The sequence below is a fragment of the Siniperca chuatsi genome, linkage group LG1 (genome assembly GCF_020085105.1).
Source record: "Siniperca chuatsi isolate FFG_IHB_CAS linkage group LG1, ASM2008510v1, whole genome shotgun sequence".
Classification (NCBI taxonomy): domain Eukaryota; kingdom Metazoa; phylum Chordata; class Actinopteri; order Centrarchiformes; family Sinipercidae; genus Siniperca; species Siniperca chuatsi.
This window is the reverse complement of record NC_058042.1, coordinates 10039035-10066094: the sequence shown is the minus strand read 5'-3', so window position 1 is coordinate 10066094 and position 27060 is coordinate 10039035. Positions and strand designations below refer to the sequence as shown.

Genomic DNA, 27060 nt, shown 5'->3' with positions numbered 1-27060 from the left:
AGAGACAGTTGGACCTGTGTCACTGCACTGCAGAGGCACAGTTACCTGTAGCTGTGGCTGTCACACAGGGCTTGATAGACACAAGCAGACAGAGATGCTGCTAGTGTGTGCAGAGTATTCACCTGAGGGTGAAAGACAGACACACTTCACTTATTCAACATCAAAATGATCAACTTGAGATGATTACTCAAGTCTACATAGAACTTAGTCTACATAAAGTTAGATTCTTATTTGAGTTCTGACCCGATCATCCATGATGTGAGGATGCGGCGGGGCCTCCATGAGGGTGATCGTGTGGAGGATGTCGTGAATGTGGTTGCTGAGGTGGAGAACGGGATTGGCTATGACCGTCTTGGTGGGGGCAATGCAAGCAGATAGCAGAGGCAGTGTAGTAGGCAGAGGAAGAGGAGACTGCAGCTGCTTAACTGTGGTTTCCTACAGAGTGAGACAGGAAGATATAGATTTGCTTTTTCTGAAGAGAGATTGTCTTGCATTAATCCAGTAGAAGTACATAACATACATGTGTGGATGACTGTGTGTGTGTGTACCTGCTGGCTCTCCTGCAGAAGGAATAGAAGCTCCATGCGAACAGAGGTGACTCCTCCTCCCTTGGCTCCATGAAGGCTACAGTAGGACAAAAACACCCTCAACAGGGCCTGGTTCTTCCTCAACCATGCCTTGCGCCTCTCAGAGTGATGCTGCTTGGCCTGAAGACGACGTCGCTCCATCTGGTGACGCTCGTAGGCCCCGGCCTCTGTGTGCTCCAGGGTCTCGTCTGATATGTCCACTGATGCTGTACGCTCTCCCCAACGCTCCACCTCTGAATCTTCGTCCTTCCCCTCCACCTTTGTGTTAACAAAATTTATGGTGAATATCATGGTCAACCAGGAAGAAAAAAAACAAACACTTTTGCTAATACCTACTACTGCACAAGATAATATAAAGATGCATAGACTACATCAAATAATATCAAAATGCACCTTGTAGTTGCAGATCGTATGCATGGCAGCTATCTCCTTCTCCAGCCAACTGTAGAGCTGAAAGCGGAGCTTCCCTCCATCCACCTCAAAGCCTGTAGCCAGCGTGCGCAGCTCTGTCATCAGGATCTTTAGACAGGCACGAAACTTCAGCTGCTCTGCTATCACGTCCACCTCTGACTCACACTGAAACATATGAGAGTGAGTTAAAGGAAACGACCCGCACTTATGGGAGCATTCCCATGAAGTCCGGAGTGTTAAGGGCTGTCCAAATTCACAATATAAGTCTGCAAGGGGTCTCAAGCACACTTTCTGCAGGCTTCCAGATGTCTGAGATGTTAAATCCAAATGAGTTTAATTTGATTGCAAAACTTTTAGTTGTGAATCCGACAATGCCCCTATATACCAGTTAACTCAGGAACTGTCCTAAGCCAGGATATGTCTTCACATAACATCAAAATGATGCCTGTGTGTTTGCTGTTCTGGTAAAGAAACAGGTTCAAGTTTATAAATTAAAACTGAATTTTGCAATAGGTTGGAAATTACTTGAAGATTTTTTTTGGGTAGATATGAAATAGAGAAATCTTTAATGTTACAAGGATGTATAATCATCCTATCCTATAATCATTCCAGTATTTGCAATTGTTCTAATGGATTCTAGATATATTCTTCCTACCTGTGAGTTCTCTTTCTGCAGTTTGGAGCCGCCACTCTCTGAGCCTCCATCTGCTTTGGTCTCAGCCTCTGGTTTCTTCATGGTCAGACCATCATCATCCTCATCATCATCTTCCTTGTCATCTTCCCAGTCCAGCTTCAGCCCGTCATCCTCCACCTTGACCATAGGCTGGCTCCAATCCAACCCACTCACACTATCATTTCCTTCCCAGGCATGGGCAGGGGCTGCTGGGGAGCCCCAGTCCACACCTCCCTGGGTGCCATTTTCCAGGGGTTGGCTCGAGTTTAAGTTGGCCTTGGATGAAGCTTTGCTGAGAGGTGAGGAGCCAGATTTCCTGGTAACTTTGGGAATCTTGGAAAGCACTTCCAGAGCCAGAACTGGGCAGCCCACCTACAGAAGGTTTAGATATGATTAAAACCATGTCTAAACACCTGCTATATAATCTTCACATTTTTGCTTTTGTAATTAACATTTTAGCAGACTGTAAAACAACTGTAATAGGAGAGGTAGATAAAAGTTCCCCACTGCATCAGAAGAATTGGAAGTGAGGAGTGAATGGCCATATTATTGATGAGCCCACCTTGAAGTGTGCATTGGCAGTGGTGAAGAACAGTTTGCGCTCTATAAGGTTGATCTCATCTGCGCTGCTCTTCTCTGCAGTGAGGCCCACAGTTGTTGCTGTGCCTTCTTGATTTGCAAAGTGGCGACGGATGATCAAAGGGTGTGTCCTAAGGTAGTTATAGAAACTAAACACCACAGGGTTGCAAGATTTCACTGTCACATCTAACACAGAGGGATGAAGCAAAGGGGGAGGAAAAAGAAAAGCCATTAAGCATAGCACACAATGTAAATAATGAGCAGAGCAAACAGGTTTTAGTGGATCTTGCTGTGAAATACTGACTGAAATGTCTGCAACCAACTGACCAGGGTTCTCATCATCCTCTTTGGGGATTCGCTCCAACAGTGTGTCCAGGGCCCGGGTGTAATCCTTCATGATCCAGTAAGCTATGCTGCGGAGGAACGGGTCAGGGTGCAGTCTGGAACAGTGGTAACCACTTCCATCCCTGTTACAGCCCAGGACCTTCTCATGAAGGAGGCCTTGACAGGTGGATGAATTTTCAAAGTCAGCCTCATACAGCCTTGCTACTATCATGGCTAACTGGAGATCCTCCATCTTCTCCAACAACACCTACACAACAGCAGAGGAGAGTGGGTTAAATCTGTAGTTTAAGTAAGAAATGTAAGCAAGTAAGCATTAAAGTGCAGGAATTTAAGGAATTTTAAGGTAGTAATTTCCACTGCAACCAATACATGGAGCTGAAGCATACAAAACTCACACTTCTATTTCCTTTTTTTGGCTATCTGTATATTTTGACTGTGTGATATGAAAACCCTGGCCAAGGAAAACTATGCAGGCTTTTTATGCATCTTATCAGTATAATATAAACTTCTCTCATGTAATTTAAAAGCTGCAGAATGTCCAGCTCTCTCAGCAAAAGATATCTGCACTATCAGTGATGTCGTGATTTAACTCCTATACAGACACACCTTCACACTCAATATTGTATTTCCATAAAACAAGGTTATGCCAAGTTTCCACTGTGACGGAAATTAAAATGGAGTGTTGGAGCAGACTCAACAGTAATAGGTTATGTCTGTGTATCTCTGTCTGTGTATCTTGTGTGTGTGCTTGTGTGTGTGGTTCACACCTCTATGGCGTCTTTGAGGGATCCAGCCAACAGGAAGAAGGCAGCGGACTGTTCAAAGCGCTGCTTACCCAGCAGGGAGAAAGCATTTTTCAGAGCTGCCTTTCGCCAGCGGTCTTCAGTGAAGTTGTTCTTGAAGAACTGAGTCATCTTTTCATCATGCTGAGACCTGAGAGAAGAAAACCACATAGCTTAGTATCCCCAGTATAAAGGTTTTGTGAGAAACTTGAAACATTGAAATTAGACAGTAATTCAATTCAAAATCATTATGTGTTCAGAAACAATGTCCTACCTGAAGAGCCCCCACAAGACAGCTTTCTTCTTCATGGCCAAGTAGAACAGAGCAGCATCTAAAGGGTCGTTGTGTCTCTGGAACGCAGCTTTACCTATCTGATTACACACAAACGTTACAGTTACTAAATCAATAGTTCTAATTTTCCCTTATTGGCTGGAATGATGTCATAGGACAACATAGGAATCAAGATATTAAAACACTGCAAATCGTCTCATATGCCAGTACAAATGTTAAGCTTATTTAGCTACTGTTAGGACCAATGCACATTAACTATTTTCTTTGCATTGCTCTTTACAATAATCCTACTTGCTTATCATTATATATGTATACTTCATGTAGGAAATACATTTCAGCTGGTTAGTACAGAGAAGAATGCATGTCTCCAAATACAATAAATGTAACACTGCCTTTGAATGGTGCAGTCAGTACAGTCAGGTTTGATGGCTGAACTACACATGACAGGAACACCTGACCTGAATGCTCTATTTTTAAATCTTATAATGTCTTTGTTTTGTTGAGACATGCTGGTTCAACTGTGGTATTTCTAGAAGGTAGCTAATGGCAATGCTCTAACTGACCGCATTATACATACTATAAGGTGTTCATCAATCAAGCAACAACATACAGGAAATAAAATATTGTACTTGCATCAGCAGGTGCTAATTTAAAAATAAATATCTTGTGAATCTTGTATTTATTAGTCTGAATTTTTCCTGGTACCTTCTCCACCATTTTCCGCAGAGTGTTGATGTTGCGTATCCACCAACCCACTCCAACAGCTCTGAGCTCAGACCATTGTGGGTCGCCTCTCTGCATGGCTGGGATCATGTTTAGCAGCTCTTCTTCCGCCTCCGAGTGGAAGGCCCATGCAAAGTGGCATGTTGATAGGCCTGCCGGAGAAAGAGATAGAGGGAGAGGGAGAGGGAGAAGGAGAGAGCAAGATGTTTGAAGTTCATTCCCAAGATTAAACGCATTAGAAATCTGGACCTCATAATCACAAATATATACTGGTAATATTATACAATGTTTTATATATTGTCACAGCAGCAGTATAATGAGCAGTGTGTTTTACCCTGGTGAAGCAGCTGCATGCGGTAGAGGGGGGGCAGAGAGGTGAGCAGGCAGGTATGAAGACGCATGGCCAACAAGTACCTCAGTCCACACTCATCGAGAGCCTCAGCACCTACACAAACACAACACAAGGGAGCTGTCAGCTTTGTCACTGTTATTCCACCGATCACTCTTTTAAAATGGTAGTCAGAAAGCAAAGCCCTTTAAAAACCAGTATCACTTGAGTTCATGCTTGTCCCTGAACCTTCTTACCCTCTCTGTGCTTACTTAGCCCTGGAACAACCTGCTAATGTCTTCCTCTCAAAAGACTAAATAAATATTATGGAAAATTGGAGAAAAAAGACAAAGATAGTGGAAAAAGTGCCATGTCTGTTTATATACAGTTAAAGAGGAATAGTATAAGCACTGTTGTTTATGTTAATAAAGATTTGATGGCTGGAACTATATCCAGGAACACACAATCAAGAAAAATTATGCTTAGCTTTTATGTCTATAACCTTTAGTCAACTTCAATACAATATTATCTCTTACCAAGGGTCACAGTTAATGGACTGGTAGATAATGAGGCAGGCCAACACACCAAATTACAATACAAGCCTATTCTGCAGTTATGTGTGCATCATGCATCTTGCATACAAAGTACATAATACAAAATAAAGCAGCACTTTATTCATCAGTAATGGAAAAATTGTCATGTCATTTGTCCGTGCCCCTGACAGATCAGAGAGTAGGGACAGCTACAGAATAAAGACCCGGGAGCTGGTCTGTCTCTTACTCAAGGACACTTCAATAGGGAGGATTATTGTACATGAACTTGAATCAACCAAGGTAATGACTCTAAATGTAAGAGCTTGGACTGCCACAGGTGACTGTCACATGGATGTGAGCATAAAAATCAACACTTGTTGTGTGGATACTGGAAAAAGGACAATAGGTCAGCAAACCATGATATTTTGTTAGGTCACTAAATTAAATACTGAGAGGTAGAACTGTTTTGCTAGTTTACAAGGTGTATAATACTGAAAGAACTGTGAAGAGACTCAAGCATCAGAAGTAACCTATAAATATTGTGGATGGCTAAACTTATTTGAGTGCAGTGTTACAATATAAGATAGAGTGTGTTTATTGTGGTTTGAAGTCATTTTTGTATTTTAATGTGGTGATGACGTCCGTTCAAGAAACACAGACAACAGTCTCTAACCCCAGTAAACCTTGGTGCAATATGTGTCTTCTATGTTATACAATCTACTGTAAATATCACAAATATGACTGTAACCTGTACACACAGACATATATACTGACCTGTGTACTGTTGATCAGTGGAGCTGGTGACCTCAGCACTGGTGGTTGCAACAGTATCAGCCAAGGCCACCAAGAACATCTGCTCTAGTCTGGTCAGTCCTGGTAGGCTGGAGTGCATGAGGTGACTGGACAATACCTGGACACACAAAGGAAGAAAGTGATAAAGGAGAGCAACGAGAAACTCAGAACAACAGATTGAAAGGTATCATCAGTATATACTGATGGAATTTACAATGTGAGCCATTACTGTCAATTTTGTTAAATACTACCCAGCCTTAATATGACCCCATTGTTACATTGAATTTGCAAACATTATACAATAATAAACATATCATCATTGAGAGAATATTACTCTGATAAAACCAGATTGTTATGTGCCAATTAGCCTATTATGATCATGTTACTGTCATGTTTCCTCCCCATTACTACCCTTACCACAATATTGTCATTGTTGTTAACAAGATATTAAATGGTTATTATTGTATTGATATTACTATGGTATCACACATCATTAACCTGTTATTACCAAGCTACTACCTCTTTATTAATCACTTCCAATACAATTGAGGAATGAAAAGAATATTTAATTTGGGATTTTCATCATAAATAGCCTACATTAACAGTGCAATTTTCCTTTTTTTCCCCAATGGTATGCCTTCCTAAAAAATACAGCAATACCTGAGCATGCTCTGGTCCAAAGTAAGTAGGTCCATATTGAGAGAGGTTGATAACTCGAGACTTCTTCTCTGGTTTGTCGGTGGCAAAGTTGACAAAGTCATCTGTGGTAACTGTTGCCAGCTGTTATCACAGGAGGAAAGGAGTGAGAAGTATCAGTGGACTACTCCTTTGACAACAAAATCAGAGCTCTCTTAATTCTACCTACCTGGAAGAGGTCAGAATACTGGTCCTCTGTGGACTTCTGGGCTCCCTCACCGTCGGCCGCTTTAGATCCCTTAGCGCCCTCTTCCGCTCCCTTGTACGAGGTATCTAGGTCAGCCAACATGAGCGAATAGAGCGGCAAGGGAGGGATGGAGTTAATTTCTGTGTAGTCCCTGCCCCCATCGCGGCCAGCCACAATGGTGTCTTTTGCTGTGCTGCCAGTCACACTGATGGTCCGGGACAGATGTCTCCTGGCTCCGCCCTCACCCGCCTCCACATCCCTCACCACAGCAACTTCCCCGGCAATACACTTGACCAGGTGAGCGAGGATGGCCTGATACATAGAAGAGCAATGGGTTATGCAGCATATACAACAATGTGGATTAGCTGAGCTAAATCACAACATATCCCTGTTTATCTATTAGACAGTGTCTCTGGCCATCTGTCTTTTTGGTTAGTCTAATCCAGAAAAGGTGGGCTTCACTGGACCCTAGCCTACTAGAGACTTAAACTACTTATAATTTTTAAATAAACAAATGAGAGCTTTAAATAACCATTTTGGATATTTTGGAGTCACTTAATGAGGCAGAAACACTCACCTTGGCACGGCGAACCTTGCCCAGATCCATGAGTTCCAGCAGCTGGGTGGGATGGTACTGGGGTAGAGTCGGGGACAGGGAGTGAGCAGCCTCAAATAGTCCCCCTTCCTGAAGTCCTGCCGGGGCACGAAGGGCCTCATCCACTGCGGTACTACCTTCAAACACACTCTTAGACCTGGATCTCCCTTCAAAGGCCGATGAGGAACCTGTGGTTTGACCTCCAGCAATGTCTGCGGATGATAGGTTGCCCTCCTCTTCCTCACCAGGCTTCTTGTCCTGATGCCACTGGGCATACACATGCATTTCACAGTCCATGCCCACCACCAGGATGCCGTCCCTCACCCAGGACAAGGAGACTGGCAGAGACGGTGTGCCGTCGACAGAGGACAGGAGGTCCACAGACCGAAGCAGGATCCACCGTGAGCGGATCCCCTGTTTGATACTGCCCCCTAGAGGAAGGGTGATAACAGCCACCCCCTCCTTGCTGCTAGTCTGCTCATTGACCATGCCAGAGATTCGGCCGTACATGAGAATGTTGGACCCAACTCCAACAGTGAGGATGTGAGATCCATCCTCCTTTGACAGCCAGTCCAGGTGGACGTAGTGCTTAATGTTGGGGGAGCTATGGTCTCTGCTCATGTACAGGTCAGACCTGGCATGGAGAAAATGATTAACTTATGAGACCCCCATACTGGTAAACATACAGTGGCTGACGGAATATGATACAAACACACAAGCAGTACCCTCCTGACCTGCTGTAGACAAAGAGGTTGGAGTCCACACTGACTCTTGGATCCAGGGTTGACGAGGGTCTGGTAAAGTCGTCCAGGTGGAGAGTTTGCTCTAAAACCCACTCTGAGCCACCAGTAGACTCACACTCATAGATGGACACATGCATGGAGAAGTCCTGTCCAGAACCCTGCAGCTGAGGACAAAAGGTCTGATTTCTTAGAATATGTCAAAACTGAAGATACTGGAGACACTGTGAAACTGTGAAAGTACACTGAAAACCCAGACTCATAAGTCAGACTGCTGATAATAGACATCGACTGAGTTTCAGTTCAGTGACATCCAGCTCAACATACTTCAAATATCACTTCCTGTTCATTAATGGTTCATGACTGTTTAAAACTTTAAATACACTGCAATGTTTAATGCATAATTTATGTTTATCTAATCTAGTTCCTCCCTCACCATTCTCCACTTTACATAAATACGTATTCATATGCTGATATATGGAATTGTTATCTATTTTTGGAGGATCCATGCTATATAGCCAAATGATGTTTAGTTACTGCATTTACATTTTTATTGCAGTTTTCCATCTCTAGGTGATTGCAAATAAATTTCCACATCTCTATGTTTTTGGTTCAATAGTGAAAAACACCATTATAAAGCTAAATTCTAATTTCCTACCTGTCCTTGTCGTGGCTTTTTAAAGGCCACGGCCAGCCTGCCGGTGTAGGAGCAGGACACAGCTACAGGCCGTCCTGACACACACACAGCACTGTTGTTGTCTTCCTCCTCATTCATCAGGGCCCAGGGTTCCCAGCGGTACACACGGTTGTCCTGGTCATTCTCGCTATACCCATCACCACCCTCCACAGCACAGTGCCAGAACCGCACGCGAGAGTCAGAGCAGGTAGTAACAAGCAGGTACGGAGCCAGGCACACAGGATAGATAGAAGAGGAACTCAGATGCCCTAGCAGAAAGAGGAGGAAGTACAAAAAATGAGAACATTTCAAGCAGGTTACTGCAAAGCATGTAAACATGTTCTATAATTTCTTGCATTAACTTGATTTTATGTGGCAAATAGATTTTCCAGGTATTTCTTGGAATCTGCCTGACTTAAAGAAATAGAAGCACCTTTCGCACTTCTTATTTTATTTCTAAACCAATTGTCAGCATACCCTAAAATAAATGTAGACCTTTTTGGGACTATGTCACCAAGTCACCCTTGGAACAAAGGGGTTTTACACACTCCTTTTAATTTGTCGACAACAAGATGGTGCGAGTCATATGTGTGATAACTGTGTGCCCATCCCAACCTGCAGAGGGCGTGGCCCTGGTAACCTCCACCCCATGGGGCAGGTCGAGCCGCTTGCTGTACACCAGCTTGGAGCTGAGGATGAGTTTGCTGGCTGATTGTAAGTTGGCTGTAGAGGCTGACCGTGGCAGGGGTCTGATAGGAGAGGTCTCCGGAGACGAGTCGGCATTCACAACTTGATTGGGAACCATTAGCTGGCTCTGGAAGGTATAATCTGGGCTCAGCTCATCTGGACACAGAGACACAGGAATATTATAGCTGGACTACACCTCAGTTTAATGTAGATAAAAAAAGGTAGGCTTCACATTTAAAATTCATGCTTTCGTGCTTAAAAATATCCAGAAAACTTGCAATGATGCCAATAACTGCTCAGCTGTGTGTACTCTACACTTACCAACACAGGCCTGGACAGACTTGAGGTGCAGGTGCCACATCTGCAGGACAGAGTTCCTGTTGAGATCCTTTTCTATCACCACCAGGAAGAACTTCTCAGAGAATGGGGCAGGTTGGTAATCTGGATATAGTAAAATTACATTATTGTCTTCTAATGACAATCAGGTTTGAAAAAGTATAAGGTAACAGACCTACATAGAGTTTTAGATTTAACAGTGTGCTATACCTTCACTAGATGGAAAGGCCGGTGTGTATGCTTCTGGTTCTTTCTGGGGCTTGTAACCTAGAATGAAGTCCTCTTGGAAGACATGCAGCAGCTGGGTGTTGGCGCCACACTGGATGCACATGGAAATAGCATCAGTATGTCTATTGATCAGGAGGTTTCAGGTTTATGTCCACCACTGACCTGAGGTGGGTGTGAAAAACACAGAGCAGCTGCTAACCTGGTTTGTAATGACGTCCAACTCTATGATACATCCAGGTCTGGCAGTGGACTGCTGGCTGACAATGTTGAATACCTCGCCCACCAGTTTCTAAACAGAGACACACATGAAAAATGGTAAACTATCCATTTAGTGTAATGCATTTGAAACCACTAGTGTGGTGTAAATATTGCATATTATGATTTGAAGTACAGGGTAATGTAGACTGGTGGTGGTTATGAAGCAAGAGATTAGAAAAATTAGCTTTATGAAGAACATAACATTTCCAATATTTCCATGTGAGATCTGTTTGCCTGATGTAAACAATGTATTGTTGTTTTTTGGTAACATTTATAAATAAAGACAGCATCAAAAGGAAAATATTAAAAAGCTCACAGATGTTGAAAAGCTGGCCTATAACAAGAATTTAATATCTGTGAAAGATGTGGTTATATCAGATTTGTGATGTTTCATGGCCCACAAGCCTGCTTTGGAATTTAAAGCCCCATGGTGTGAGACATGAAGTCCCAGATATATAAAATTCATTGAACACAGACTCTAAACAGAGATTATGACATCCAAATGAGCAATAAAATATTTTTTTTGTGTGCAGTGATGAGTGCGTGTGTGTCCACTCACAGACGTTTCAGGATCTGACAGCTCATCCAGTAGTTTCCTGGCATCCACCACAGCTTGATAGAGACGCAGGTTTTTACCATCTGATGCCACAAAGCAGGCGCTGGCACTGTTACAGTAAGTTCCTGAGGGACACAACACAAAGTTCGAAGGAAAGTCCTGCAGTGCCAAAGAATGTATTAATTACTATTTTGTCTACATATATTGATCCCCAAAAAATCATTAAATATTTGATAGTTTTAATACAAAGTTGGAGGATACTCTTAAATTGAGCCATGTGCTTATATCAATAAAATACATCTCACAACTTCAAAAGAATTACTTAAAAGATTAAGTTCCTTCCTCAGGCTAGAGAAACTAGCTCCAGGTTGGATCTTAATTGAAAAAGTTATATTGTTGTTGTCAGGGCACAATCACAAAAATATGTTATATATCTTGGTAGGCAATAATGAGACATGGAAGAAATACTGACCTTTTAGTGCAAATCTGACTGAAAACTGGCTTAGCTTGACTACTGCATGGAGGTATGCATTTTAGTCGCCTTAATGCCATTATATACTGTGCATACATTTAGCACAGTTAAGTCCTGACAAATAGTGACCCAAATATCACATTGCTCTATAAGCAAAAGCAAAAGCTCAGATGATTCAGCAACAGTGAAACTTCCACTTTAAAGTTGATAATTATTTACTAAACAAGAATGTTTTATTGTGTCATTCATCACTGAGGTTAAAATTTACATCTATATTAAAAATGCATGGTGTGTTTACCAAGTACAGAGCTGGGTACTAGAGTAGGTAGCCAAGCAACATTGCTGAAGGCAGAGGTGTGCAGAGAGTTGATGCGGGCCAGTTCAGAGACCCCTCCAGTGCAGGACAGGGGTCCAATGTGGTCCACCCTCCACAAGATCAGCTCACTGTAGATGGCGTTGGGGTCATGGAAGGTCCTTGTAGCTGCATTACGAAGCTGTTTCCTGCTAATAGAAAAGTAATGCATCGTTAGAACTCATGCACAGGACAACAAGACCATCATTTATGAAAGTGTGTCACAGCGTGTTACAATAAGCACCATCTATGGCATTTCAACCATGTGCTCCTTGCCTATTCTTTCTTCTCCCCATCCCTTTCATATTTACTGCCTCCCTTCTCTTTCTCTGCCTTCCTTCTGTTCTATACCTGTGAAGTCCCTTTGCTAAGGGAAAGGTGGGAGGCTGCTCTCCTTCCAGGCTGCCAGGGGCTGAGGGAGGGGTGAGCAGAGCATTATGGTGAGAGGACGTCAGCAGCAGCGGCAGCACTGTGTGGCAGGATTGGTCGTTCAGATGGAAGCGGTGGCCGCAGTACCGGAACTTGTGAGATACGGTCAATACGTTGGAGAAGGCGGAACGCTCAGCAAATGTCACTGCCCACTACAGACAGAGGAAACCAACACCATAGTCAATAGTGGTAATTTATGAAAACATGCTTGCATTGATTCTGGCAGAAAAATTGCACATCTCTCAACTTTGCTCCATAACAATCTTTTACCTGGTTGAGAGATCCGTCAACATGCTTGGAGACCATCATGACAGCAGGACTGTTGCCAGGGCGACAATTGGGAGAGGGGGCCAGGGCGGGTGAACCCAGGCCGGCCGAGGCTGAAGCAGAGTGGGAAACGCGTTGGACTATTCTCCCCTGTTCCCCTGCCCCGGCACTCTCACCCTCGGTCAAAGTGCAGGCGTACATCAGGATGTTTTTACTCAGTGAATTGGCATCACCTGTAGGAAATGCCACTGGAATACGGGAGGAGAAGGACACCTGGTGGGAGAGTTGGAGGGAAATAAGACCCAGTCTTTCAGCCCTATAAAGACCTAATTAGCAATTTATACCAATGTGATGTCAGCTGTCTAGGTCATCATAGTAGCAACAACATTAACAATACTCTATCTGGCTTGATACTTTATGCTCACAACTGAACCACAAACATACACAGCTTATTGCATATTACATACATATACTATCACTTTCTACAGTATATATGGACTTCATATGTGTACATGGCATTACAATGTGTATAGTGTGTGTTCTCTTTTTATAAATTATAATTAATTATTATTATTATTATCATATGATAAAGACTAGCTATGTGTCCGCATACAGCACTGTATCAGTGCAGTCCATAAAAAGTAATCACAATAAGTAAGGAGCTGTGAAATGCCGTGTAAACTAATTTGTAGAGATGACCCGAGCCGATCTTTTCAGAGCCAATCCGGGCATAATTTAAAGGATCGGTATCAGATAAAACAAAGCCGATCAAATTCCTATCCTTTCTTTACTGTACTTTCTGTGTTTTGTCCTCCTCAGCCTGCTTGTGTTGCTGCGCCGCTCTCTTTTAGGACAGCTGGGCTCTACAGTGCGAGCATCTCACTGCATATCCAAGTGAAAATTAGTGTGTGAATGTAAAGAAAATTATTTGGGCGCACCAGTGAGCGACTTTAGTAAGTTTAGACACTAAGGTTGGCAAAATACACAGATTCACTAAACTCCTGATGCTAACGAATCTGTTATCTCTCCTTCTTGCACAACATGTACGCAACATTCAGGTAGTAGCTTCTCATTTTTAGCTGGCGCTAACCATCACTTTCACCAGTTAAAATGACAAATGTCGCCAGTGGCAGATCATGTCAAATGTTGCTAGTAACATTAATTCAGTGAGTAACTTGATGACAGGCCAACGTTTTATTTATCTGTTGTCTGGTTGAAATGCTCTCTGCAGCCAGTATCTGTACTCAGCCAAAGATTGTTTATGAGGGAAGAAGCTTCACTCTGTGAGTGTTCAAGAGTTGCATTCTCCTAGTTAAACTTGCATTTATACCAGACCAGTAATTATAAACTTAATAGTTTTGAACCAGGATCTTCAGTATTTGGATTACTGTGTGAAAATAGGATATGTCAGATTTAGTAGGCAACAGTTGTTATTTCAGTGTGTCAGATACATATTTAATCAACACAACACAAAGCACAAGATCGGACTCAGTATCGGCAGATACCCAATATTAAAGGACTTTGATCGGGATCACTTGATTGGGACATCCCTACTTAGTTGCATAAAATAATTGGATTATTAAACATACAGAATGTGAAAACTTTCAAATAAGGTGTAAAGATTTATAAGTTAAATATTAATAATATCTATTATATTTCTAAATATAAAATATATTTTACTCAGGAAAGATCACAAGATTTCTAGAAAATATATTAGGAGTCTTACATAAGGCTGGGGGAGAGCTGAGTTACCTTACATTTTAGACAAAGTTTAACAGCAGCTACACTGCTGCCACTGTGTGTGTATGAATTGAGTGTGTGAGTGAGTAAGTGATTCACTATTGAATTTAAAGCAGCAACATTTTTTTCATGAAGTTGATTTTCCGCTCACCTGAACCTGTCTGAAGATGCCCTGGTTGAATTCGTCCAAGTACCTCACATGCCAAACCAGGAATGATCCATCGGCAGGGTGGATGGTGAACAGCATGTCTGGGCTCTTGTTCCACTCTGTGGTCAGAGTCTCCATCTTCCTCTCCAGTAGCATGGAGGGCAAAGGCATGCTGGAGCTGGATCCCGGGGAGGATGCCTTGGTGCTTCCCTGCTCCCCTGGCTCACCCTCTTCACCGTGCTCTGAGGAGGCTTTGTCAGACATCTCGTCCAGGTCTAGAAAGCCAGAAAACAATGTGCTTTTACAACGTGATTTTGCTTTTAAGCTAATGTTTTTTTAAGGGATGTGTGTTGGCCTGGTTGTGGGTCATACCAAAGTCAAACTTCATAGGTGATCCATCAGCGTCCAGGGGGTCCTCAGTAGTCTGGTCCAGCTGCTGTTCAGAGAACTTACGGAGCTGCAGCATAAAGAGGTCCATGAAGGAAGTGAAGCTGAGGTCCTTATTGTTGAGCCAGTGAACCACGAAGCCTCCACCACCACTGCCATCGTCTGGGTTGAACACTGCAGAGTCAGCTAGCACTGCTGGGATATCTGACAGAGGAAGAGAGAGGTAGGAGGAGGATGAGATATATGGATGAAAGTAGTGAAAAAAGGGTAAATAAAATAAATTCTGTTTTGCACAGTCGTCTATTATGTTTTGCAATGAAGCCTCTTCACTAAATAATTAAGTTTTATAACAAAAAAATTATATTGTTAAGACTTAAAACTATAATGAGCTATAATACAGTGGATCTTAAAACAACATACAGAATCACTGCAATTAACTAATGCCTCTTGGTTTAACACAGTTTGCAGCAACTTAATTATATTGTGGTTTTTGAACGATGTTACTATTACAGAGGAAGTCATTAAAAACCTGAACATTATAGAACACCCTTATATGGTCAATAGTGCAACTATGTTTGGATCTATGGTAAAAAAAATAAAGAAATGCTTCTGAGCCAGTTTAATCAAAGACACCCTACCTGTGTTGGGGTTAATACTGGCTGAGATATGGAAGTGACACAGGGCATTGGCATGATGAGCGATGTGGCGGTGAGTGTGTGCATCCTGTGTGCCAAGTTGAGAGGGCAGCAGCTCACTATGTGCCACCAGAGCAGAGGACCGTCGCCGGCCCCTGCGCAGATGCTTCAGGTGGTGGATTGACTAATCATCAAGCAAAGCACAGGAATAAAACACAGAGAACAGAGTTATGTTATTTCTTCATCAGATATAGTATATATTTTCTTTTATGAATTATTTCTGGTCAGATCTGACTGAGTAAGTAAGTGTACCTCCAAAGCATGCTGGATCTTGTCCTTATTGCCTGCGACGCCTGGCAGGCTGGAGCTGAAAGAGTGTGTGTTCTCAGAGATCTGTCCCCCAAGCAGGCTGTCTTCTGGTAGCAGGGTCTCAGACCACAACCTACACACACCATCCTCGCAGGATGTCAGCAACACATTGCACACTGAACCCCTAGAAAACAACAGGAGAATGCAACTGTCTTACACCATTAGTAATTACTTTTTTTTTTTTTTTTAAATCAATGTGTCGAATATTTTTAACCTAAAAATGTTCAATCAAATAGAGTGAGAGTGCAAGTGGGAGGAATAAAATTTTACATCTCCAGATTCTCACTGCATGAGAGGAAATAACCTGGTCCTTATTCCTAAATCCAGTAAAACACTACAAATTCACAAACAAGACAAACAAAATGTTGGATGCTATGATAATGAATCGAGAATATGTCTGATAAAAAATTGCAACTGACACTGTAAACTTTTCTTTGCTCTGCCTGTGATCTTTAGCTTGAGGTGGAAGAAAAGGCAGAAGCGAAATATATGGAGAGACTGCATCAAATTGATGAAATAACTGATTCACTCAGTGGAACAGCCAAACAGAGAACTCCCTCTCACCGGTTTAACAGTTATAATTTGCCGAATAGCCACAGATAAGTGCAGCTTGGGCAAACTGGCCAGACATATAGCAACTAGTGGTGATGGTCACCTACAGGCACTCAATGACAGCCTCTCACCTGTTAGACTGTCCGCTTTGTGTGTCATGATTCTATGGGAAGTTATTTAAAAGACGGTAACACCAATATTGGTTGGTGGTCTGAGAAAATGTATACAGGTGTGAATGTTTTTTATTTATTTTTTTTACAGTGACAAGCCTAATACACAACTTATGTGTACTTATGTCACATTCCAGAGTACAGAGGACTGACTGCTTACTGAGAGCAGGAACCATGGGTGAATCACACAGAAACCTGCAGTCTTGGTAAATCTACCCTTTGCGTAAATACAGCTTTTTCAATGTTGCATCACAGGAAATATGTTTTGACAGATACTGATCGGCAGAAATTATAATAAACTTACTGAGTATATGTTTTTTTATTTTCCATATACTGACCTTAAAAAATATAGAAATGTGTAACAGACAGGATAAAGATAATCTAATAAGTTTTAGGATTGGGCATAGTAAAAAAAGACATTTTACACCCCCGTTCATTAACACGACTCAAAAGGGGCAAAATCTCTTTTTTGAGACAATTGTGTCGTGCTTTGACAGTGTCAAAATAAACATGTTCCTGGCCACCCTGACTGTGTGATTGTGTGTGTGCTTTCTTACTTGGGCATGTACTTGCTGGTCTTCCTCCAGGACATACCAGTGACTGAGCGAGGATGGGCCAGGTAAACAAAGGAGAAGTGAACTGGAGGAGACTTTTTATCAGAGGGGTCCTGGACCACCACTGCAGAACGCCAGCCCGTGGTGGGATACCACACCTTAAGTAAACAGTCATCCTGTGTATGCAAACACATGTGTGAACGTACATTATATACAAACATCACCACAGACCTTATAATTACAAAAACTGTTCAACAATTGCAACATGTTTACATGAATCATATACCTTCCCAACTGTTGCAAAGTACTCCCCATCAGGAGACCACTTGGCAATGTGAACAGATGCAGCAGTCCTGAGAAAAACACAAGCATAAACAATGATATCAGCTATATTCACTTCTCCACAGGAAACTTTTAACAAAGTGGTTCTCCTGTCAGCTGATGTGTGGTTACTGTGCACATGAGTTATGCTGCTGGTCATTTCAGAGCTTGCACTTCCGTGTTGTAGGTTCTTTCCTGAGCATGCAAATGTGTCATCAGATGACAATTACTAATATGTATTATATGTCTATGTCTGCTTACACAGCTTAAAGCACAGGCCACAGACTCAAAAGAGTGGCTTACAACAGTGCATGCAAACCTTTCATGTAAGGCTATGTGCAGATGAGTTTGGATAATCAGTAACTGCCTATAAGTTTTTATTAGTAATATGTTGTAAAATGTTGTAATTCCACAACCTTCAAGAGGAAGAATTAAAGTTAATATTTTGTCTGTTCAGGGCTGGGACTAACTCTTTACTGTATGACAGAAAAAAAACTAAACACATCAGCTGACAGATATATTTTGCTCCTGTTTTACTTTCAACAGGCAAAGGTGAAAAAACAGTGCATGCATGTAATATTTGACTGTTCCATCAATGCCCTGAATAAAAAATCCACTTAAATTTTCAATCACAAAATGTACATAAAACTTTGGGATTTTCAAAGATTAGCAAAGTTTTTTTCACATACACTTACCTGTGACAAACTTGGCTATAAAAAGCTTTTCCTGACTTGAAATTTAGAGTTGGCAGAGGAGGGAATGAAGAAAATGAAGGCACACAGCTCACAGCTTGACACTCACAGTCTAATCAATGTACTGGTTAGCTATCTGTGAGGACATTTATGTATTTCCTTCACCAATGGACAGCACTAAGAGGCCATTTACTTCAAAAGCAACTGTTCCTCTGTATAACCGTACTTGGCTCTCTACCAAATTATCTTTGGATTTTAATTTTGCTGCTGACCTAATTTAATAACCGTGAAGCAGGAAGTTTTTTTTCCATGTTAATCATGTCGGATGCTTTTACAGTATGTACAAAGGCAAAAACTTACTTGCACTGCCAGATACAGTTCCAGTCATTGAGGACAGGGTGGGGCTTGTCCTCATTCATCTGCCCATCCTCCTCCTCTATCAGGGCATCTGTCAGTGGAGGAGCCCACAGCTGGAGCCGCTCAGTTGCTGCTAGGATACGGTTTCCTGAGGACACAAAAGCACTATGTTACACACCTCTCGTCCCACGTTGACGACTACAGTACACAGAGCCGCATGCACACTGTGACTATGTTACATAATGCACATGTTGCTTCAGACAAACCCCAGGAAGCTGTAATAGGAGCTGTGCGTAGTGTGGATTAATTTAGTCAAACAGTCAGTGAATCAGTTAAACACAGAAAGCATTGGTGTACCTTGTGGGTCCCAGGCCAGGTTGTAAGTGATGGCATCCAGGAAGAACTGTCCTGTCTTTTGCCACTGACAGTTAAGCTGCTGTTAGTGATAGGAGAGCGACACACACCACGCAATGTTATTGGCACACAAGTGTGATTCAACTCATTAGAGTACTGATTTAAACCACTATACATGTCTAAAATACTGACATTCATGCTCACCTTGTGGCGTTTGTTTGGGTTGGTAGAAAGAGGTTCAAAGATGCAGACTGTGTTTCCATAGGATGCAGCGATCTAAAAATAAAGAGCTGTGTTTATCATCACATTACTCAACTCATCAGTGCTTCTGCACAGCCATTCCCACAGGAGAAGTAAGCGTAAGTGGGGAGTGGTGCAGGAGAGCAAGATAGCAAGAAGAGGAAAGCATGGTCAGTACAAGACAGCTAAACGTACGTCTTTATGCTCAGTGTAATTGAAAATGTCTTTTGGCTACACAGAAAAACAAAAACTGTGTGTCTGAGTGTGCAGTTAACACTTACCCTGCCAAGCTGGTGGGAGCACTCCACACAGCCAACTTGTATGTTTCCATTCTGAGCTCCCGGGATAATCTGCACACACTCAAAGTCACTAGCCAAGATCACTACATCACAACCTGAGCCATAGGCCTGAAAAAGAAATGGTCACAGGAGGAGGAAGCAAATCAGATTGAGCCACAATAGACAAACCACTGAAACTTAAAATGGTAAATATCACTGTAAAATGCATTCATGCTTTAAATAATGAATGTCAGGAAAACACTGAGTCCCATTTATTAATAAACTTAATATTTCATAATGTGTGGTTTAAACTGGATCTACAATATAATGTCATAAATTACTAAAAGTAGACCATCATAGCACTCAATGGCACTAATATGAATATTGCATTAGCAGGGTGAGATATTACAACAGGATTAGCACAGCATGGTAGTCACCTTAAACCACCATAGCACTGGCAGGTTGTGGTGGTAAAACGAGCAGAGAAACCAAATAACATAACAGTAAAACTAACATAAGATGCTGTTTTACAGATCCACTGCATGAAAAAATAACAGCTACTAATGTAATACGTAGACATCCACATCACATGCTAATTGCCCATGCTTAATGGGCAGACCTGTGTTAAGATTTGGATTATGGGCAGCAAGGTAAACTGATACAATGGTGGTTGGCAGCAATGGCAGCAGCACCTGGGAGACAGGCAAGATGGCCTTGAAGCAACAGTACAGTCAGGCTGACGGCTTGTGTCTTTCATTATTCAGGAGAACAGGAGGAGAGGCTGGGAACCAATGGGTCACACAACAGTACATCATTACAGCCAGTTGTATAATATAAAGTGACAGCCGGGGATTAAATGATAGTGAAGATCGTCTTAAGATTATACTTTACATACTACAGCATAATATGTGAGAGACGGGTAGAAACAGAAATAAGGGAGGTGCAGTCTGCACTTTACTATTACTGCAGCATTTGCTCCTGCACATTATAGCTGGAATTAAAAGCGGTCATCGTCACGCACTGTCTAGGGCTGCTCTGCACCTCTCTCTCTCTCTCTCTCTCTCTCACACACACACACACACACACACACACGATGTGTGTGTCCATTATACTGTCTTTGTCAGCAAGGTAATTTAGACCTGGTAGGAGCCTGAGCCAAGCTGGTAGGCATGAGTGTATCTGCCTTAAACAGGATGGCTTATCATCATTGCTTTGTTCTTTGGTTTGGGCTTGTGTGTGTCCTGTACTTCTTTCATCATTCACAAATGCACATGCATGAACACACAAACGCATGCACACACACACACAGAGACACAAAGAGAAGAGAAAACAAAAAGGTACTGAGGGATGGCAATACAAAGTAGGATGATTCATTAGTAGTAGCAGCATAATACTGATACATGGCATCATGGTAAACATTGACACAACTTCACAGCATAAACAAACAATTAGGAGTTTTGAAACATTTTGAGTCAGTTCAAAGATCAGTTGTTTTTTGGGGTCTTTTAATAGAGAGTGAGATATTCAACAGTCATTACTAGAAAATGTAATGACACAAAAATAATACAAAAATGGTACGCTTTGGTCATTAGTAAGCACTCGACTTTAAGAGATCTATCTACATATGTATAATAATAATACGGGAGAAACAGTCTCACACATATTTAAAGTAAGTCAAGATCGAGATAAGACCTTTTATGACTATTAGTCAACTAATAGTTTATTTCAATCAAAGGCAGCCCGTGAAACTAATTAAATGAAGACATGAAGGTCTGCTGAATGCCCATTCTAATCAATTTAATGTTTGCCTAGCTGTCAGGATATTTATTTGATTCAACAACAGACAGCAAGTAAGTCACTAATTCGGTCTGTGAATGTAATTGATCTACACCCAAGTATCTGTAGAAAGTGAACTATATGTATTTAAATAATGTCTAGTGGAGTCATGTGACATTTTGCTTGTAAGTAATTCACACACAAAAGTTTTTCCCCGACACTTTGTTGGGAGCATGCTATTCTTTCATATAGCCTAAAGGGTTTACAGATGTCCCGATACAGTACGTGAGACAAAGGATATTAATATGATATGCTCTTTTTACTGTCTGATGTAAAGGGATGGGTATCGAAACCCGGTATTAAACAGGCCACAGGGCTAAATTATTAAAGGCTGTAGTATTGATAAGCTCTGACGTTACAGCTTCTGCTCTTGGTATTGGAGAAATTAAGAAAATAGATTTCATATTTATTTAGGCTACATAAACGTTATCTTGTACCTTTTATCTCAGCAACTCCATTTCTAATTTGCAATAAGGTTAAGACATTCGTCTATGATGCATTTTTGCTATTCCCAATCCAGAAGCGAGAGCTCTCTCTCGGAACCTGTCGTACATGCGAGGGGTGGGGGCCAGCTCTCTGCCTCTCTCATTCACACACACACAGAGAGAGAGAGAGAGAGAGAGAGAGAGAGAGAGCCTGCTCTTAGTGACAATGGCAGAGAGAACTAAATGCTCAAAAGTCTGGTTACACTTCACTAGAGTCGATGCTGACAATGCTTTCGGTGCCCCATCCAACTCAGGTATGTTATGTATGCTAGTAGCATAGAGCCCAAAGAGTTAACTAAATTATACAAACATGGGTTAATGATTAAAAGTTACCATTAGCCAGCTGATTGTTTAGCTATAAATATGGGTGGATTCATAACAAAAAGAACCATCAAGAGTGCCTTTAAAGTACCGGATGGATAAGCAGTATTGGCAAGAGTAGTAGAACTATTAAAGTCTTAATGATACCCATTCCTACTGATCAAAAAAATCAAAAACATCTCTCATTGAATCACCAATCTGGGCTGGTTTCTTTAGCCTAACTCTGGGAAACCCATGCATCATGCTTTAAAAATTTCAGTCAGCAAACTCTATTTTTAGTCTATTGAATGACAGCATGGTCATCCACATGGCATGTTTATATTACTGATGAGTGATCGATTCACATCTTGCTAGTTAAGAGCATCTTAAATGCTATTTGAATACTGGCAAAACAATGGTAAAACACCATGAGGCAGGGATTTAGCTGCTTTTCAGGGTAAAGAATTTTTGAAGAAAAGAGTGAATGCAGTCATGTGCTGTGGTAATGAAAGTAGATAAGAGGAAGGGAGTGAGAGATGACTTCTGCCTTTCCATCAAATGCCACTCATTACCCATGCCCAATGCAATCATGCGAGCATGTTCCATAGCCACAGCTGCTACCATGTGTACCATTTTCATGTTTGTGCTAGCTAGATGGCTTTGAGCTGTATTCAAAAGCCTTAGCTGCAAATATTTAAAAAACATGAATTGATCAATTCTGGCCTGTTGTAACCTGGTCTTTCTGTCAATCTGTATTAATCTGCATTATCCCTGGAAAACAGACCTGTACTTTGATCCCACCATCTATGGTCATATCATATGGGCCTTGTTATTCTCTGTAACATGACTGCAGTGAAGCAGTGTGCATTAAAAGCCAAACTACACCAAGTCTCCATACTGTCTGTTGATCATAACATATCCAACTTAATCAATGTATCCAGCTAGACTGGCTGCAATTGCAGCAACTTAATGGATCTCAAAAAACAGACAAGGGTGATAATGTTCTGTTTGTTTGTCTATCTATAGTTAGCAGGATATCAAAAAACGGCTTAACAGATGTCTATGAAATTTTGTGGACAATTACACCATGGGCTAAGGAACAGTTTTTGGCTTGGATCTGGAGCAAACAACTACCATGTCATCCTTTATAAAGCATGTTACTTTTTGGCTTAATAATTATTGAATTGTAAGACAAAGAAGCAATTTTTATTTTCCTTCATTCCGTGGGCCACACCCCTTTCTGCCAGATTGTAATCTCTTTCTGTGTCTGCTTTCTAGTTCACACATGTAGTCTATTTTTAGTGGCTTGCACATAATTTGCATATCAAACCCCACAAGGCTGTTTGTATGTACATCGACCACAGGTAAAAAAACACTGTAATAGACATGGAAATAGTCTTTCTAACCATGATTTTTACAACCTCTCAAGAGGACATTATCAGTCATCAGTGTTTCACAATGTAATAAACAGACACAAATCACACTAAATAGCTTTTTTTAAATTTAGTTAATCAGTTGCTCTGTCATATTTGTCATTTAACTGACAACAGACTTGAACCATTTTGAACAATCAACAATTTAAAATGGCAATTTAGGTAATGGCAATTACTATATTACTGAAAATCAACCTACATTATGTTTCATTGTGAAAAAGAACACCATTTTATTTTGCCTAAATAATGAACAGATCTCTTCTTAATTCTTGCCATCTAGTTCCTTCACGTTCCTACTCTATTATTACTCTATTAACTATTGGCAGATTTCTGCCAATCTGCCAATGTACAAAGTTGAGCATGCAACATTGTAGAAGCCATGCTGGAGCACAGAAACAAATAGCATAAAGATGGAATGATTCCACATCCAATGAAGCTCTAACCTCATGCTTGCTCATTTGAACTGGTGCGTTCATGGCTGCTGTAGGTTAGATGTAGTGTGTGTGTGTGTGTGTGTGTGTGTGTGTCAGGGTCTGGGCCTAGGGGTCAGTGTGAAGGTAACGGGATTGGACATGATGTCTACTTTACACCCTCTCAGACACAGAAAGAAAAGACCAGGCATAGAAACTGGGGCCCTGTGGCAACGCGCAAGGCCTCACAACCAACTCTGCCCTATGTTGTTGAGCAGATATGACCGTAGGTACAAAGCCAGAGCCGGCTCCCGTCGTTGAGCGGAGTAAGAGGAAAGGGGGTCAACGCCTCTTTATAGTTTTAACAAAAATGAGCAGGACAACGAATGAGTGCACTATATTCTAAAAGACTGAGGGAATGAAAGAGGAGGGAGGAGAGGGTGTCTGTGTTTCTGAAAAAAAAAAAATATATATATATATAAATATGAAACAACAACAAAGCACTACCTCACTAATAGTCAGCAGGAACAGACCAAGCCTAGATTTGGCAGCCATTGGACAGGCTCACAGTGTTCTCAGCATGGGGGAATGGTAGCGTGCGACATAGCTGCTCAAGAATTTACTGTGAGCCTGCATTGGCAGAATTTAACTAATGCAGTCACAATGCTTTTGGTATGGACTGATATTGATCATGTAATGATAAATTAGTAGCATATTTTCTCACATATCACTCTTTGAGGACAACAAACCCTAAGCTTCAGGTAAATACTATTCTAGAGAATGTGTATCTGCCTTTTTAGAAAATGACTAGTTGCATGAAACATGATAAACATGAAAATTTTAATATAAACAGATTATGGTAAACAAATAAAGACCCCCAAAAGCTAGGACTTGTCAAGATGACAACGCAATGTTAAACCACTCAGTTAAAACGAAACACAGTAATGGCTTTTGAAGGGTTTTATAGGATGTTATGAAAGATCATTCAGCTATCAAGAAAGTCATCACCATTCATCTTCTGCTCTCAGTACAAGAGCTGACTCAGGATGCTACAGTTTTCTTTCTACTACACTCTACCCCTACTTTAACTTCAACAGATCCATTCTAAGCAAAAGAGCCACAACATTTGTTGGGGTTATGAATTATTGTGCACTTTTTCCTATTTGCCATCACAAAAGAGGCCGTAATATTATAGGTTATTCCCATGTCTCGCTGCACAAAATGGAATATTGATTGAGCCGCTCGGTGCTGTCAACTTGAGGCACAAAGAGAAATGTTGGGAAGTTGCCAGACCTCAGACAGAAAAAGAATATATATAGCCCAAAGAGGTCAATAAATAACAGACACAGTTTTTGGTTCAAAGTATAACGTTTTGATCAGCATGAGTACAAATACATAAAGTCTAAATGACTGATGTCAAGCTCCCCCATATGAGCCGATAAAGGGCCAATACGCATCAGTAATAAAAATGTAAGTGTATTCTATTTCACTTATCTCAAAATTTTGACAGATGGCACCACGTTTCTGAATATGTTATTTTCGACACCAAAACACTGCCATTCAGCCCTCTGGCTCATGTATCCATATATGGCTCTCTACGTCATGACTGGCGCAGCTGATGCTAGGATGACAGCTAGCTAATGATCCGTGAGGAGGATTTAACGCTAAATGGTAGCAAGCTTAGCTAGTTCTGCAACCACAACACAACAAAGCTTTTTCATCCAGAACTGCTGCGCAATTTTGTCAAGCCCCATGCGTAACTTGGTCACCTGTAGTGTGCACTGCAAAATTTCGTCGGAGCGTGTCCCATTGCAAATATTTGCCAATGTTATGGCTGCGCAAAGGGATTCCCTTGCAGTAATTCTACCGTTACGAGATGCAGCTAAAGGTCATTTGAGTGGCTAGCTGTCTTGGAGCGATAAATAATATAACGGTACCCCTAAAGAAATAGATGCAGACATTACCGTTGAAAATCTACTTGAGCATATTAGCTTGTCAATGTCTGACTAGCAAGGTAAATGAAAGAGGGGCTTGTGATAAGGATGCCCCGAGTAGTCTTGACTCGCTATTTGTGAATCTCTCGGTGCGGCAGTTTGGCTAGCACACTACCCGGCTAGCCAGTGCCTTATCTCGCTAGCCAGCCTGTTTACAGCCAATATAATGCTAGCTAGCTAACTATCCAGCTAGCTAGTCATTCGTTAGCTTCAATGGGTGTTTTCTTGAGCAAATAATATCAAAATAAATCCTCACCGTGAAAGAAATGTCATTCACGCTTCCCACCGAATAGCAGCAATCTCCAGGGTTTACAGCTCCCGTCAGCACCTGATGCAGATGCATTTTCCTTATATTTTAGCAGCAGATGTTTTTTTGTTAATTATTAATAACGAGCCCACCCTTTCGGTTTCTCCATCTAACGACTGGGAATTCCATGAGTAGCGTTATCGTTGTCCTCGGCCTGGCAGTGTCGTCTTCCTCCACAAACGGTGGTGTTACGGGGAATTTGTGTTCGACCCGTATAAATGTAATTTCACCTGGCCATTGCCTGTCATCTATTTAAACATGTAAAACTGTCCGTCCGTCGCCTCTCGCTGTCAACACCATCCCTGCGATTAATCGTGAGAGCCGAGGCAGCCGGATCTCCGCAGCGAAGATGACATGCGCGTTCACGGCGTTGTCAAGGCACGACTTCATGGCCATAGATACGTGAAATCTAGACTGGGAAATACCAACTCCTGAATTTTACTTAGTACTTCATTGGGTTTATTCCTGAAATAAAAATATAGTTGTTTACGTTGTCGTATATATTCTTTGAAATGACATACAAACCTCTTTTAACGATTTACCGTGCTTCTTTCTGGGGCACTGTACAGCTGCTCTAGCACTGCTTTTCTATGTTTACGGCGAGTCCCTCTGTCGACGATTTGAGTTCATTGATCATAAATTTAGGGTCTGGGGTAAAACCAAAACTGATGGGATAGTGATTTTGTCAAAATAAGTTATCGAATGAGGGAAACATACACATAAAACACCGTTCAATTGCAGCAGAGAGCAGTCATACTCTTAACAGACATAAATTCATGAAGGTGTTTTTGTTTATGTGGGGTTGGTAGTGGCCTCATTCTCTTCCTATTCTAGTCTAAAATAGTCACATGAAATTGTTGATTTTTTGATGCACAAGAAACAGTCCTGCAATCACTCAATACATACATAAGCAAAAACTGTATGTGTTTCCAACCTACCTGGAGTTAAAGTATTACATTGAAATTATTAACTAG

General features: G+C 41.5%; 1 protein-coding gene across 10 annotated transcripts in view; it reads right to left on the bottom strand.

Annotated features, from left to right (window-relative positions):
- Nucleotides 1–26462, bottom strand: part of dmxl2 (Dmx-like 2) — a 42430-nt gene extending 15968 nt beyond the window's left edge. For 5 of the 10 annotated variants that reach the window (XM_044193281.1, XM_044193549.1, XM_044193633.1 and 2 more), the window contains exons 1-36: nt 26036–26462; nt 19325–19450; nt 19008–19079; nt 18807–18885; nt 18453–18597; nt 17366–17432; nt 17083–17255; nt 15747–15927; nt 15438–15618; nt 14785–15003; nt 14416–14687; nt 12528–12797; nt 12180–12409; nt 11775–11980; nt 11008–11129; nt 10390–10479; nt 10173–10281; nt 9948–10067; nt 9555–9782; nt 8922–9208; nt 8258–8430; nt 7506–8157; nt 6911–7240; nt 6706–6825; nt 6028–6163; nt 4727–4837; nt 4375–4544; nt 3652–3749; nt 3363–3528; nt 2578–2842; nt 2234–2436; nt 1654–2043; nt 981–1163; nt 549–845; nt 244–435; nt 46–122 (exon numbers count right to left, since the gene is read on the bottom strand). In XM_044193281.1, coding sequence (XP_044049216.1) covers nt 46–122; nt 244–435; nt 549–845; nt 981–1163; nt 1654–2043; nt 2234–2436; nt 2578–2842; nt 3363–3528; nt 3652–3749; nt 4375–4544; nt 4727–4837; nt 6028–6163; nt 6706–6825; nt 6911–7240; nt 7506–8157; nt 8258–8430; nt 8922–9208; nt 9555–9782; nt 9948–10067; nt 10173–10281; nt 10390–10479; nt 11008–11129; nt 11775–11980; nt 12180–12409; nt 12528–12797; nt 14416–14687; nt 14785–15003; nt 15438–15618; nt 15747–15927; nt 17083–17255; nt 17366–17432; nt 18453–18597; nt 18807–18885; nt 19008–19079; nt 19325–19450; nt 26036–26122 — 6827 coding nt within the window. In that variant the 5' untranslated portion in view covers nt 26123–26462. Of the gene's footprint in view, nt 1–45; nt 123–243; nt 436–548; nt 846–980; nt 1164–1653; nt 2044–2233; nt 2437–2577; nt 2843–3362; nt 3529–3651; nt 3750–4374; nt 4545–4726; nt 4838–6027; nt 6164–6705; nt 6826–6910; nt 7241–7505; nt 8158–8257; nt 8431–8921; nt 9209–9554; nt 9783–9947; nt 10068–10172; nt 10282–10389; nt 10480–11007; nt 11130–11774; nt 11981–12179; nt 12410–12527; nt 12798–14415; nt 14688–14784; nt 15004–15437; nt 15619–15746; nt 15928–17082; nt 17256–17365; nt 17433–18452; nt 18598–18806; nt 18886–19007; nt 19080–19324; nt 19451–26035 lie in introns of those variants that run through there. The other 5 variants (XM_044193371.1, XM_044193461.1, XM_044193887.1 and 2 more) reach the window with 5 other exon arrangements.
- Nucleotides 26463–27060: the final 598 nt, after the last annotated feature.